This window comes from Alexandromys fortis, unplaced genomic scaffold (assembly GCF_014885135.2).
Source record: "Alexandromys fortis isolate MF-2015 unplaced genomic scaffold, M_Fortis_MF-2015_v1.1 scaffold_312, whole genome shotgun sequence".
NCBI lineage: Eukaryota > Metazoa > Chordata > Mammalia > Rodentia > Cricetidae > Alexandromys > Alexandromys fortis.
In genome coordinates this window covers 895669-910789 of record NW_026068184.1, presented here as the reverse complement: position 1 = coordinate 910789, position 15121 = coordinate 895669, and the positions used below count along the sequence as shown (strand labels likewise).

Here is a 15121-nt window from a genome sequence, read left to right as displayed (position 1 = left end):
CCCCCCCCCCCCCCCCGTGTTTTTGTTTGTTTGTTTGGTTTTGGTTTTTCGAGACGTTTTTTTTCCCATAGCTTTGGAACTTGCTCCGTAGACCAGGCTGGCCTCTACCTCACAGAGATCCACTTGTCTTTGCCGCCCGAGTGCTGGGATTAAAGGCAGGCAGGCAGCACCACTGCCCGGCTCTTTTCTCTTTTTGAGATAGGGTTTCACTGTGTAGCGTTGACCAGGATCTCCTTGAACTTGGAGACTGACCTGTTGAGACTGACCCGTTTCAGCCTCCTGAAGACTGGGATTAAAAGTATGCACCATTGTGCCTGCTTGGTGCTGTTTCTTAAGGGGCAGTTCTTTTAACTCTGATAGGCTAGTAAACACCCAGTTGATTTCTTGGCAACTGCATGTTTTAAGTCCATTTTGCTTTTAGCTTGGCACTGTTGCCTGCCTAGCGTGTGTGTGCACGCCATTTCGTGTTTTTCTCCTCTGTAGCTTTGGGTGGAACTCCCTGAAGAGTCCAGGTTGACCTTGACTTTCTGTTCTGCCTCTACATCTTGTGTGCTGGGATTTCAGGCTTTTGACACAATAGGCTTATGTTTTTCTCCAACAGGGTCTCTCTAGGTAGCCAAGACTGGCCATAAATGTCATCTTTGTTTCCCAGTCTCCCAAGTGTTGGGATTACAGATATTCTCAATTGGTTTAGTTGATGCATGTGTTAATATTGGTATGTATTCCATTGCAGTGCATGTAAGATTCTTCGCATTTATTTATTTAGCCCCTTGACCTTGTAACCGCTGTCCAGTTTAGGGCTGTTTTGTTTGGGGAATTTCAAGATTGTTTTATTAACTATCATTGACCCCATGCTTAAATGTCATTTAACCAAGGAGAACTTGGACTTTTTAGCATGAGAAGGTAAGTGCTGTAGTTTTCACCATCAGTCTTGGAGATTTTGTCCGGAGGGAAGAGATGAAGGTAGACAACTAAACACGGAAGCCTCACCAGAAACAGATCTGGGGGAAGGTAGAACCTTTTTGACACCAACAGTGTTGCTATTTTAGCCAGCTGTAGTGGCATGCACTATAGTCCAGCTCTTTGGGAGGCCAGTGCAAAAGAATTACTTGAGCTCTGGTTGAGGCCAGCCTGGATAACCTAGTGAGTGAGTCTGGGTCTTTAGAAAACAACAGATGGGCAGGGGAGATGGTTTAGGCCCACCCAAAGCCTGGTGTGGTAGTGCCCATTGTAACCTCAGTGTTACTTTAGTCCAGGTGGGATGAATCAACATTCACAGGCTGGTGTGTATGCTGCGGACAAAAATGAAGGGACCTCATTTCAAACAAAGTAGAAGGAGAAGACACACGTTTTGAGAGCTGAACTGTGGTGGTTGGGGGGTTCAGGGCCCTTTTCACAAACACTGGGTTGGATTGATCCCGTGCATTTGAGAACTGCCTGTCAGGACACTGAATCAGGGCGAGTCACAGGAGGGCTTGGGGTGCAGGGTGAGGACGAGTGGGGCACTGGTGAAAACGGCCTTTCGGAGGCCTGCAGCAAAGAACAGCTGCCTGGAGATAGGATCCGGTTGTCGTGTCTCAGGGGTGTGGTCTAAAGTAGGTCTTCGTTCTGACCCTTGGTAGAGGTGCAATAGTGCCCGCGGCCCCCTCACAGGGGGAACAAGCATGGGGCTGGGGAGTTCCTGCCCCAGGAGAGAATCTGAGTTTGCAGTTCTGGCACTCAGAAAGACACGAAGGGTGGCGCATGTCTGTAATCCGAGCACTAGGGAGGCTGGGCACGGGCTCTCTAGAACCTCCTGGCCAGCTAGTTTTGCTTACTCTGTAAGGTGTAGGTTCAAAGAAACTTGCAGAGTTGGTCCTGGCAGCCATTACACATCAACAAGGACACCGAAGGCAGATGCTTTGGAGGGTGGTTTTATAATTTAAGATTCATTATTTTAAATTGTGTGTCTACATGGAGATATGTGCCCTTAGAGGCTAGAGGCATTGGAGCCCTTGCAGCTGGAGTGGACAGACCTGAGCTACTTGACCTGGGTGCTGGGCCCCCAGCAGCAGCAAGTGCTTCTCCCTGCTTAGCCATCTCGCAAGTGCTGTGCTCCTACTCCCCTTTTTTTTGAGACAGTTTCTTTATGTACCCCAGACTGCCCCTGAAACTCAATGTGTAGATCAGGATAGCCCTGAACTCACAGAGATCTATCTGTCTGCCTCTGCCTCATTCCAGACTGGCCTAGAATTTGTGGCGACCCTCCCCCTCGGCCTCCCTAGTGTTGAATTTCCTGGTCTGGGTCACCCTTGTTTGTGAATGGCAGTTCTTCTTTTTCTCCCCCGCTTTGAGATAGGGTTTTTCTGTAACCTGGCTCTCCTAGAACTCATTTTGTAGACCAGGCTGGCCTTGAACTCATATCCGCCTGCCTCTGCCTCCCGAGTGAGGATTCACAGGCCTGCACCCTCACTGCCTGATGAGAAGAGCTGCTTTTTAGTGGAGAGTGCTTAAGATTTGGAACGAGTGGATGTGAGTTCTTTTGACTCTTAAGTCAGTCTCTTTAATGGAGCCTTTATTTATAGATACATTTTTATGAGATGGGGTCCTGTGTAGCCCAAACTATCTTCAGAGTCACTGTAGTTGAGAATGACCTTGACTTTCTCATCTGCCTGTCCCGACCAAGTGCTACCACCACAGTTATATTGGGGGAGGGGGACACAGGCTTCATATATGCTAGGGAAGGCAGCCTTCTATATCTCTACCGACTGAACTGTACATCACAGATGTCAAAAATTTATTGTGATTTTTAAAAAATTATTTTGGGGATAGGATCTCACTGTAGCCCCAGCTGCCTATAACTTTTTTTGCAAATCAGGCTAGCTTCAAACTCATGGAGGTCTGCTTGCTTTTGTCTCCCGTATGCTGGGATTAAAGATCTGTGCTACCATGTCTGGCCCTATTGTTGTGAGACAGGGTCTCACGTAGCCGGGACTACCCTTGAGTACACGCACCTCCTGCTTTCAGACTCCCAAATGCTGAGATTACAAACCAGCTTGGATCGCCACACCCAGCTTTATCTTCTCATCTTTAGGAATAACAGCACTTGGTCCAGTTGAGGGCTGGAGAGATTGCTCAGGGGTTAAGAGCACTGACTTCTTCCAGGGGTCCAGTGTACAATTCCCAGCAACCACATGGTGGCTCACAACCATCTGTAATGAGATCTGACACTGTTCTGGCCTGCAGGCATACATGCAGACAGAATACTATGAACATAATAAATAAATAAATCTAAAAAAAAAAAAAGACAGTTGAGTAGGAACCCATTTCTGGTTATAAAGCTTGAGAACTTTATAATGTGGAACCAGGCACATGGTTGTAATCTCTCACAATCTCTGCAAGACCCAAATGTCGAACTGCACTCATTCTTTTAAAAATGTGTGTTTGAAGGCCGGGCGATGGTGGCGCACGCCTTTAATCCCAGCACTCGGGAGGCAGAGGCAGGCGGATCTCTGTGAGTTCGAGACCAGCCTGGTCTACAGAGCTAGTTCCAGGACAGGCTCCAAAGCCACAGAGAAACCCTGTCTCGAAAAAACCAAAAAAAAAAAAAAAATGTGTGTTTGAATGTATACCATGTATATGCAGGAATCTTTGGGGGACAGAAGAGGGAGTTAGAGGAGTCTGAGCCCGAGGTCCCCTGGGAACCAAGTTCAGGTCCTCTGCACTAACCGTGACTGTTTAAACTGCCAAGCCATCTCTCTGGTTAGAATAAAATCTTCGAGGCAGGTTTTTATGTAGTCCTGGGATGGTTTGGAACTTGTGATTCCCCTGCTTCAGCCTCTAAATACTGGGATTATAGCAGTATGCCACCATACCTGCTAATCCTGGGATTTTTGGTGGGGTGGTCTTCTGAAACAGGGTTTCTCTGTGTTGTCCTTAATGTCCTGGAACTTGCTCTGTAGAGCAGGCTAATCTCAAACTCACAGAGATCCTCCTGCCTTTTGCCTCCCGAATGTTGGGGTTAAAGGTGTGCACAGCACCATCTGGTGATCTTTAGGAATTCTTAGTCTTTAAGTATTTGTTAGTGAAGCTGCCGTTTTCTCTGATATGACTGGACCTACATCATCCCTTGCTCCTGTGCAGAACACGTGTGAGCTCTGGGACTGGGGAAGGACATTTTCTCACTCATGGTCACATCTGTAAAGTGAGTTTAGTTGTAAAAAGACCTATGGACTCAGTGACTGTTACAAAGTCTTTGGTTCTAGCTCAGTTTTATCCCCTCTGAGACCTTGATCTTGGGTCTGACTATTCTCAGTGTCTCGTGATTCTTGTAGGATTTTTTTCTGGGATGTTTCCCTTTTGTCCCATTTGACCCGGTGTGATAGCTGTTAGCAAAGCCTCCAGCTTCCAGGGCTGTTTTGTAACCTTAAGGACACAAACATTCCTGAGCTAAGCCTGCTGGTCCACACTGACTATCTGGAGGTGGAGCTTGAAGGATCAGAGGGCAGCCTGGGCTACCTGAGATCCTGTCTCAGACAACTACGAAGGACAAAGCCTGATCCACAGAGAGTAAGCCTGGCTCCTCACTGCAGCACCGGGCAGTGTGGCTGGCTCCTGTTTGATAAGTGCTGTCCCTTTAAGGGCGTGTTCCTTTGTTATACTTTTTTTTTTTTTTTTTTTTTGGTTTTTCGAAACAGGGTTTCTCTGTGGTTTTGGAGCCTGTCCTGGAACTAGTTCTTATAGACCAGGCTGGTCTCAAACTCACAGAGATCCGCCTGCCTCTGCCTCCCAAGTGCTGGGATTAAAGGTGTGCGCCACCACTGCCCGCATTTTGTCATATTTTTTTTTTTATTTATTATGTATACAATATTCTGTCTGTGTATATGCTCGAAGGCCGGAAGAGGGCACCAAACCCCATTACAGATGGTTGAGCCACCATGTGGTTGCTGGGAATTGAACTCAGGACCTTTGGAAGAGCAGGCAATGCCCTTAACCTCTGAGCCATCTCTCCAGCCCTTTGCCATACTTTTTGACAGGGTCTCACTGCATAGCCCATGATCTTCCTTCCCTGGGCTGCTGAGTGCTAGCTCATCAGATCTTAAGAGGTGTGCTGACTCAAAATTTCTGGGATAAGCTTACTTTGGGGTCCCCAAGGTTACCCTTACATTCATTAATTATTCAAGGCCAGTTTGCTCATGGCTAAGATCTGGTGCGGCGAAAGTTGGCCAGGCATAGGCTTCCAGGGACATCACATGGGGTACACTTGAGCCAGACGGGTGGCAGATGACTAGTGCTCACCAGGGGGGTCCTAAAGACTAGTACCTTAGGTGTTTCTGGGCACCTGTCCCAGCACCCAGAACTCCCAGAAAGACTTCGACCTAAGCCATATAGTTTGTACAGATGGATCAGCCTTACAGAGAGGCCTTCTAAAGATAGCAGTGCTGAAGCTGTCTCTCAACTCTTCTGCACAGATGCTCTTCAGTTATCCAAGGTACAGCATTTCTCAAGTTTTAGTTTATTATTTAGTAAGTATGGGCCATCTGTACAATACACACATCACTATAACTAAGCAGAACATTCTAGAACATTCTGTAGATGCCCATGCATGCCTATGGAGAGAAAGTGTGTGTGTGTCTCACTAGGTGAAGCAGGCTAGCCTCAGATTCCCAGAGAGCTCCAGCCCCTGCTTCCTGGGTGCTGGGATTAAAGGTGTGTGCCGCTATGGCCGTCCTTATTCTTAGCTGGCCCAGTGTTGTGTGTGTGTGTGTGTGTGTGTGAATGACCTGGTACTCCAGGGCTTTAAGGTCAAAGCCATTAGGTAGCTACTCCAGGATCTCCATAGTTGCTGATCTTAGGGAAGATTGTGTACTGCTGTAAGAACTCGAGGGGAGAACCTTTGGCATTACTACTGCCTGGCTCCTTTCGAACAGACTTGACATGGTGAGAATCACAGATTCTCAACCCTTTTTACTCAAAATTTTTTATTTCTGCCATTTTCAGTCACTAACAGAAACTTGAACTTGAGTTAGGAGTTCAGAAAGCGTGCCCCCCCCCCCCACACACACACAATGCTGCAGATTAAACCCAGCATCTTTGAATGATTCCAGGCTGGCACTCTTGTCCGTCTCCACTGTCTCAGTTGTGTTTAGGCAGAACACACAGCTCTGAAAAACGGGGACTTGGACTCTCTACCCTTTCTAGTTATGGAGAAGGTAGCCTTTGATCATGTTCACATGATAGACGGGGGCACGTGAAGGACACCTGTTCCTAGCACCCAGGAGGCAGAGCTTTGTGAGTTCCAGTCCAGCCGAGGCTACACAGTGAGGTTTGTGACCAGAATGGAGGGGGGCGGAGGGACCATTTCGTGGTGGAGCTAACCCTTCCCTCCTAGTGTCGGGGCTATCGTGGTTGAGCCTCTTGAATACCACTAGATTTTTTTCCCCCTCTTTAAACAAAACAAATCAAAAAGGCTTTGGGGCCAGTATATGACTCACCTAGTAAGGTTCCTGCCTCCAGCCCAAGGGTCTGAGTTCAGTCTCTGGAACCCAAATGATGGAAGGAAGGATGAACTTCTACAAAGTTTTCCTCTGATTCCCACAGAGCTTTTGATGGGGATCCAGGTTCAGTTCTCAGCACCCATACAGCAGCTCACAAGCATTTGTAACTCCAGTTCCAGTATCCTCCTTTGGCACCTTTAGGCACTACACACACGGTGCACCTACATACATGAAGCAGAACAGTCATACACATAAATGAAATGTTTGGGGCCTGGAGATAGCTTGGTGGTTAGAGTGTGTGCTGCTCTTGCAGAGGACTAGGCTTGGTTCCCAGCACTCACATGGGGTAGCTCACAACTGCCTGTAACTTCAGCTCCACAGGACCCGCTGCCCACTTCTGACCTCCGAAGACACCTGCACTCAGGTGTACACAATTAAAATTGAGAAAGTTTTAAAAGAGGACCATAGATAGCATGGTTAAGTGTCTTTTGTGTTTGTACATACGTGTGTGAGCATGCCTGGTTATGGGTGCTTTGGACTGGAGTTAAAGAAGGTTATAGGCTGTTGTGTGCATCTGGGAGCCAAACCTGAATCCGCTGAGAAGTGCTCTCAAATGCTGAGCCATCTCCCTTCCTGACTTCAGTTGACCTTCATTTTTGTTTTGAAATTGCAACAGGGTCTCTGTGTACCTCTGATCGTTCTGGAATTTGATTTGTAGCCTGAGCTGGCCTTACATTGCCCCCTTAGTGGCCTGGATTGCAGGTCTGCCCCTTGGCTCCTTCTTGTTCTTTGAGCAGACGTCTTAGAGCCTAAGGTTTCCCTCTAACTTAGTTTTCACTGGCAGGGAACATGGAGACTGTTCCAGATGTGGCTGAGTTACTCTAGCTAAAGGTTTTTTGTTGGCCTTGCGCAATCTCCATGTTGCAGTTGGCGGCAAGGAGTCTTAAACTCTGTCTCTATAATTGCCCGCTGCTGCTTCTGAACTCTGCAGCCAGAAGTCCTGCAGCAAGAGCAGAGCCAGTGGAGTGTGCTGATGAGGTCACCGGAGCTTTAAATAGCGCCAGGCTCTTGAAATAAGGACAGCATGATTTAGGGCAAAGGCCAGAACTGGATCTCTATGGCTGCAGGCACTTGAGCTGTCCTGGCATCCGAGACAGTGATTGGGTTGCACTGCAGCAGGCCTTTAGTTTCCGCAAAGACCAGAGAACAGGCCAGGGGCTGGTGGCCTGAGAGCCTCAGGGACCTGGGTCCAAGTCTGTCCTAGGAGTTTGTTTTTTACAGGCTGCTGTTGGGGTTCATGGAAGAAATATAAAGAGCTAAAATGTCAGGCCAAAGAGACTCCAGGAAGACCTCAGAGGTGCCTCTGTGGGGTGCTGGTGCTGAGTGAAGAATAGTCAAGGTCTCTCAAAGGCGCCATCCCACACCTCAGCACTGCGTGTCTGCATGGGGGCTAGAGCCAGAGACAGGTGATAAGTTAGAGATCAGCCAGGGCTATGTTAGAGTCTCTCTCTTTGTTTTGTTTTTTTGAGACAAGGTTTCTCTATGTAGCCCTGGTTTCCCAGGAACTCCCTCTGTAGACCAGATTACCCTCAAGCACCACCTGCCTCTGCCTCCCAAGTGCTGGGATTACAGGACAGGAGTGCCACCACAGCTAGGCTAACTGAGGATAGCCATGAACATGTATAATAAGAATGTGGATAGAGGGCTGGCTTAGCATGTCAGGGGCCTTGGACTCGCTCCCCAACACTACCTAAGATGTAATGATGACCACACAGAGCAGAAAAATGGAGGTCATTCAACAAGCTCCCCCTTTGGGAATTTTGTACTGACTTAATAGGCCTTAGAACTGAGTAGGAGTGAGGCAAGTTGGCCAGCTTGAAGAGGCTAAAGCAGAGGAATTGAAAGGTCAAGGTCAGGTGCTTTGTTTTTGTTTTTTGTTGTTGTTTTTTTTTTTTTTTAGGGGAGGTTGTTTTCTTGGTTTTTTGTTTTGTCAGCTTTACACAAGCTAGAGTCATCTGTGGGCAAAGCTGTGGAGTGTTTTCTTTTTTTCTTTTTTCTTTTTGGTTTTTCGAGACAGAGTTTCTCTGTGGCTTTGGAGCCTGTCCTGGAACTAGCTCTGTAGACCAGGCTGGTCTCGAATTCACAGAGATCCGCCTGCCTCTGCCTCCCGAGTGCTGGGATTAAAGGTGTGCACCACCATTGCCCTTCTGGAGTGTTTTCTTGAATAGTGATAGATGAAGGTCCAGCCCGTGGTGGGTGGTGCCACCCCTGGGTGGGAGGGGGGGGTCTTGAAAAGTATAAGTTGAGTAAGTCAAGAAGAACAAGCTTCCATGGTCTCCACCTCCAAGCTTCCTGCCTGATGCCGCCCCCCCCCCAAAAAAAAAAAACAGTGTGAGCTGAGAGCTCTAAGAAGAAATACTGGTTTTGGTCCTGTGTTCCTCACAGCAGCAGGAACCTGACTGAGGTGATGGCAGCCTGTATCCTTCAGGCTGCAGTTGGCAAGGAATAATAAGTCTTAGAGCAGAAAGTGCTTCTTGCTTGACTTCCTTCTTTGAGTCTTAGCAGAACCAGAGCCTGGATCTTTCCTCTTCTTGACTGTATTGAAATGAAGAAGGCCAGAGGTTAGCATCACATACTGGGCTCAGCGTGGTGCAGTGGCAGGATGGCAGTGTGCTTGTCACCCTGGGTTCCATCTCCAGCACCAAGTGGCTGCCTCTTTTGTCCCTTCTTGTTTTCCCCAGTGGAGCACGAGGACAGGACTCTGCTGCTTAGCTGTGGCCCAGCCCCAAGAGGTGGTAGAGACCATTAGTCCAGTTCCTCGGCCCGCTGCAGTCCCACGTGATCAGAGTCTTAAGTTGCTAGTCCCGTTCTCTTTTGAACTTACTATGTAGACCAGACTGGCCTCAAACTCAAAGATTCTATGTGTGGGGATGTTTTGCCTACCTGTGTCTGTACTATATGTGATGTGTGCCTAGTACCCGCAGGGGTCAGAAGAGGGCATCAGAACCCCTGGTCTTGTGGTTACATGTGGTTGTGAGCTATCATGTAGGTGCTAGGAATCGAATCTACGGTCCTAGAAGAGCAACCAGTGTTCTTAACCACTGAGCCATCTCTCCAGCCCATTTTTTAGAGACAGGGTTTCTCTGTGTAGCCCTTGCTGTCCTGGAACTTACTCTATAGACCAGTTTGGTCTCGAACTGAGATCCACCTGCCTCTTACTCCTGAGTGCTGGAATTAAAGGCATGTTGGCACCACTGCCTGGCCTCATTTTTAAATTCTTTATTCCATTTATTTTTATGTGTGTTGGGGGAGCACATTTGTATGACATGTAAAGGTCGTGGACAACTTGGGAGAATCAGTTCTCGCCACTGTGGATCCCAGGGTCAGATCGCAGTTGTGAGGCTTGACAGTAGGCGACTTTACCCTCTGAGCCATCTTGTCTGGCGCAGTCGCCCAGTGTTGACTTCCTTTCTGTGATATGTCATTTGTTTGGTGTTAGTGAAGGAGCAGGAAAAGTTCCTCTTTTTTCCTCAAAGGTCAGTTTGAGGGTGACTAATTCTTTCCCAGAGGGCCTAGGGGTCAAGGGGACAGGGCAGGCTGAGGACGTACACGGCCGTCTCACGCTAGCATTGCCCATGGCACACGAGAGCTCTTGACGTTTGCACTTGGCGGATCTGGCTTGTGTAAGACCTGGACTGACAGGCACTCTGGGGGCACACTCTGCTCACTGCTGTGGAATTCACTGCCTTGCTCCCTTTCTGTCGCCTCGTCCCCGTCTGCCCAGCAGAGCACAGTTCATCTTTCTGCTGCTAGCTCTCTGGGCAGCTGAAGGACCTGTTGTGGGTGGGCTGGTGGGAGGGTATGCTCTTCCCGTTGCCATCCTCTCGTGTCCTAAAGATGCTTGGTTCCTTCTTCTCCAGGTGACAGAGCTGAATGAACCGCTGTCCAACGAGGAGCGGAACCTCCTGTCAGTGGCCTACAAGAACGTGGTGGGGGCTCGCCGCTCCTCCTGGAGGGTCATCAGCAGCATCGAGCAGAAGACCTCCGCGGACGGCAATGAGAAGAAGATAGAGATGGTCCGCGCCTACCGGGAGAAGATCGAGAAGGAGCTGGAGGCCGTGTGCCAGGATGTGCTGAGCCTGCTGGACAACTACCTGATCAAGAATTGCAGCGAGACCCAGTATGAGAGCAAGGTGTTCTACCTGAAGATGAAAGGGGACTATTACCGCTACCTGGCTGAAGTGGCCACTGGGGAGAAAAGGGCGACCGTGGTGGAGTCATCTGAGAAGGCCTACAGCGAAGCCCACGAGATCAGCAAGGAGCACATGCAGCCCACCCACCCCATCCGGCTGGGCCTGGCGCTTAACTACTCCGTTTTCTACTACGAGATCCAGAATGCCCCGGAGCAGGCGTGCCACCTGGCCAAGACCGCCTTCGATGATGCCATCGCCGAGCTCGACACTCTGAACGAGGACTCCTACAAGGACTCCACTCTGATCATGCAGCTGCTCCGAGACAACCTAACGCTCTGGACGAGCGACCAGCAAGATGACGACGGCGGCGAAGGCAACAATTAAGGCCCAGGTGGACTGGCAGCGCACGCTGATGCTACTACTGCAGTCTTTATTTTTTTCCCATGAGTTGGGGGTCGGGTGGGGGAGGGGAAAGGGAGGGCTGACCTTCCCAGGGAGAAACCCACGACTGTCCTGTCTTTGATCGCCTCTTTGACATTTTTGCCAAAATACCACTAGTGGAAAGTCAGGCTTGCTGTGCTGGTATCGGAGTAGCAGCCTCACACGGGCACCCGGACTGTCGTGCAGGTTCGTGCAAGTGGAGCTGTCTGCCTTTAGTTTAACTTATTGCTAGACGGTAGGGTTTTAAGATGAGAAGAGAAACCAGAGACGGATGGCCCTCATTCAGTGTGTTCTGTGGTTCCAGGAAGGATTCTTACGTCCATACGCTCTCCTCTTCAGCTTGGCTGTTTTCTCTCTGTTGTGGCTGTGCTGGGTTTTTGTTTTGTTTTGTTTCCCCTTTCCCCAGGGTGATCTCTACCAGAGAAAGCATAGTTTAAATTGCCCAAGTGGACAGGCTTATTGTGGAAAACACAAGCTTTACTGACGGGTCAGGCCTGGCCCCGAGTCTGAAGTCTGATAGGTTAACAGTATTAACACTAAATTCTAGTTTACAGTATTTCTACATGACAGCCATACACGACATCAAGCCATTGGTTCTGGGTTTTTCTTTGTCAGCTCAGCTTTGCATCCGTATTCCACTGTATCCAGGTTGGTCTGACGGTTCCTCGGCTCCTTCATGCTGAGAATCAGAACTTCCTCTTGGGTGTGGTTAATGGGTGCTTGGCAGGTGACTGGCCGTGGATACCTTTCTTTCTTTTTTTTTTTTTTTAAACTCTTTAAGTTAAACCCATCACAAACAGAAACTGTTAAGCAGCACACACAGAGAAGATGGAGAAGAATCAGGTCTGTATGTCGTTTCTCATGTTGGTATTTTCAGAGACTCCGCTCTGCAGCAGCCGGGGCTCCTTCCTCAGTCACTGCCTGTCTTGGTTTCTCAGCACTGAGTCTCCCCCGCGCCTTGTGCTGGCAGCGGGCAGGTGTCTCGAGGCCACTGGATTAGAGTGTAGGGCTGGGTGATCATCAAGAAAGAGGAGCGTCAGGTGCAAACAGCTGAGCCAGCAGGAAACCCACTGGGAAGAGACAGCTTCACTCAAGCCTGTCCAGGGTGGGAGCCCGGTCCCCAGGTCAGTTGTCCTTGTCCCCTTCCCACGGCCCAGCACTCCTTCTCCAAGTGCTTGGTGAAGGGTAGCTGATGCTCTCACCGGGGGCAGTGCTCACCAGGGGCAGTGCTCAGCGGCTGTCTGATCTGAGCTTTCCTGTTTTCCTTTTGAATGAAAGCATAGATGCTGGAGATGGGCTTCTCAATCGTGAGGTCACTATACATGTGACATTGACGGAAGCTGTGCTGCTATGTCCTACTTGGTCCGTCTCCCTTAGAGTCCTAGGTCCCTCATTCTCACTGTGGATAAGTTACCCCAAAACATGCCTTGTTGCATGGGGAGTGTGCAGTTTGTCTTCTAAAGGATCCATGGTCGCGTGGATTCCCAAGATGGGCAGCACCCCAGACTTGGTTTCCTCATGTTCAAAGACCTGGCAGCCACCTTTTCTCATACCAAAACCAAGCTTCCACTTACGAAGTGAGTGCCCTCTGCACAGCCCTAGCATGCCTTTCCTCAGAGGCCCCTCCTTTGTTAGTGCGCAAGGACCCACTAACCGAGGCCCACGGAAGAACGGCTGGAGGAAGCTTGGCCGCCAGAGCCGCCATGGACAGAGGGGCCAGTGGGACTTTACCTAGTCTGTTTCTGTCCGCAGTGAGCATGTCCTTGTCCCGCCTGTGGTGTTTGGAAATGACCTACTGGAATTGCAAAACCTAGTTTCTCTTTCAGTGTCAGCCTTGACCCTGGCTGCGTTCTAGAAAAATCATGTGAGGGTAGAACTGAAGAGGGAAGAGCGGGACCTGATGTTTGAGCTTGGATGGTTTCTTCTCCTCTCCGTTACTGTTGAGAAGCGCACCTGCCTCTGACGCTGTCTCCAGTGCCGCGGTTGCTCTCCGTCCTCTTGATACAGTATTTGTGCATGCTGGTGTTGCATTCCTATGCGGTAGCTTGACATTTATTAACTTATACTGTAGGTGTTATGTATTCCTATGACAAAAAAACTAAGACTTCAAAATTTTTTAAACTTTTTTTTTAATTTAATTTTTTTTCCTTTCAGGGTAAAGTTTGCTTTACCACAATAGTGATTGTAACAAATTGATCTGTTTTGGATGTTGCTATAGTGACATGCAGTTCTATATTTTGTTTTTCGGGGGGAGGGAACTAAAGAAACACCAGTGTTAGCTTACTCTTAATGTCTGGTGTTTGTCATGGTGAAATCCTAACTATTGCAGTGCAGGAGAACGCCGCGGACGCTCTCCGATTGCCCGTGCTTTCTCGTCATGTATGCAGTGAACTACTTTAAGGTCTAATCAAGTGATTTTCCCCCCAACTCCGTGTTTCGCTAAGGAATTATTTCGCACACGGACCATTCTTAGCAGTTTTCCTCAGTGATGGAATATTCATGAATGTGAGTCACTGTGTAGCCGTCGTACATTGAGCAAAATAAACGTGCAGATCCTGATGGCGGTGCTCCGGCTCCATTTAATAGGCCTTAACTGCTTTGTTGTTAAGGGCTTGATTGGAAGTGGGTGTCCTCCACCCCCACTCGGGAATGAGGCTGGGTGGTGCTGTGGGGGCATGAGGATACATAAAAATCAGGGCGTGGGTGGTGCTCGGTGGTAGAGCACTTGTCTGGCAGATGGGCACCACACACACACACAAATGACAAAGCAAGTTGAGTGTGGAGGTTTACACCTGTGATCCCAGTACTTGGGGGTCTGAGGCAGGAGGGTTACAAACACAGGGCCGGCCTATATTCTACAGTGGGACACTTGTCTCAAGAACCCGAGAAGTGATGCAGGTGTGATGGCATGTGCCTCTAGTCCCAGCACCTAGGACGGAGGCTGGGGGAGCTCCATGAGTTTGAGGGTAGCCCAGTCTTCATGACTCTTCTGGGGACACAAGAAGTAGTTTAGCTGGCCACGTTCAGTCCTAGCAGTTCTGTATTCCAGCACCTTGAAGGTCCTCCGGACTCAGGTGCACGTCTCCCTTTTGATGGTTCTGTTGACATTTCTGCATCAGAAGCATTTAAGAGGGATGGATGAGCCGAGCCTGGGGTGAGGCCCATATAGACAGATGCTAGGGACCAGGGTAGGGCTCTTGTTTTCATGTTTTGAGACGGGGTCTAGTCCCTGTCACTTAGGCTGTTTAAAATGAAGGCCGTCATCCATCCTGTCTGGCAGCCACCTAGTGCTGGGAGTTGATGCCAGTACCTCTGCTGCGGGCTGGTTTAGAATATACTGTCCAAGAGGCACAAAGCACCTTGGAGCCTGACATCGAGTCTCAAGTTCAAAGCCAGGCTAGACAACCAACAGGGAGAGCCTGTCTCAAAAACAAAACAAAAAAGCATTGAAGAAAAGGTGATGGACAGGAATGGGGGAGTGACCTAACCATGTGTTCGGGACCCCTCTCCACCCAGGTAGAGCTAGCAGCATCCAAGAACTTTGGAGGTGGGATCATGGCGGGACCTTTCTGCCCAGCAGATACATTGCTGTTTGAAGTGTTTTCTCCACTCTATTTATATGTGATTACCACATGTGTTGGCCTTGACACTGGTCAGCTGAGTCTGCGTGTTGACTCAGAGTGATCTGGGTGGCTAAGAATGACAGCCTAGACCTCAGAGCAAGCTTGGGGAAATGGCCTCTGAAAACTAACCGGGTAATGCTGGTCTCTATTTCTGGGTGTTGACATTAACCAGCAGACTAATCAGGACCCTGAGGTAGGACAGACCGCTTGGACAGACAGTGTGCCTAGTGAGCCTGCAGCCATCCTCATTCCGGGTCTCGGGAGCCTACAGTTAAATCTGAGTGACCACAAATTTGGCCTGGTCATAAACTGGATATCTGGAGAGAGCAAGGGTGACTGGTTCACATCACACAAGACAGAGCCTTCCCAGGGCAACCTTCCCACTATT

The 15121-nt window shown here is 49.2% G+C and overlaps 1 protein-coding gene across 1 annotated transcript in view; it reads left to right on the top strand.

Annotated features, from left to right (window-relative positions):
• Ywhag (tyrosine 3-monooxygenase/tryptophan 5-monooxygenase activation protein gamma) overlaps positions 1 to 13669 on the top strand; it is a 22792-nt gene extending 9123 nt beyond the window's left edge. Inside the window, exon 2 of the mRNA XM_050129300.1 lies at positions 10397 to 13669. Coding sequence (XP_049985257.1) covers positions 10397 to 11053 — 657 coding nt within the window. The 3' untranslated portion in view covers positions 11054 to 13669. The remainder of the gene's footprint in view (positions 1 to 10396) is intronic.
• The last annotated feature ends 1452 nt before the right edge of the window (positions 13670 to 15121 follow it).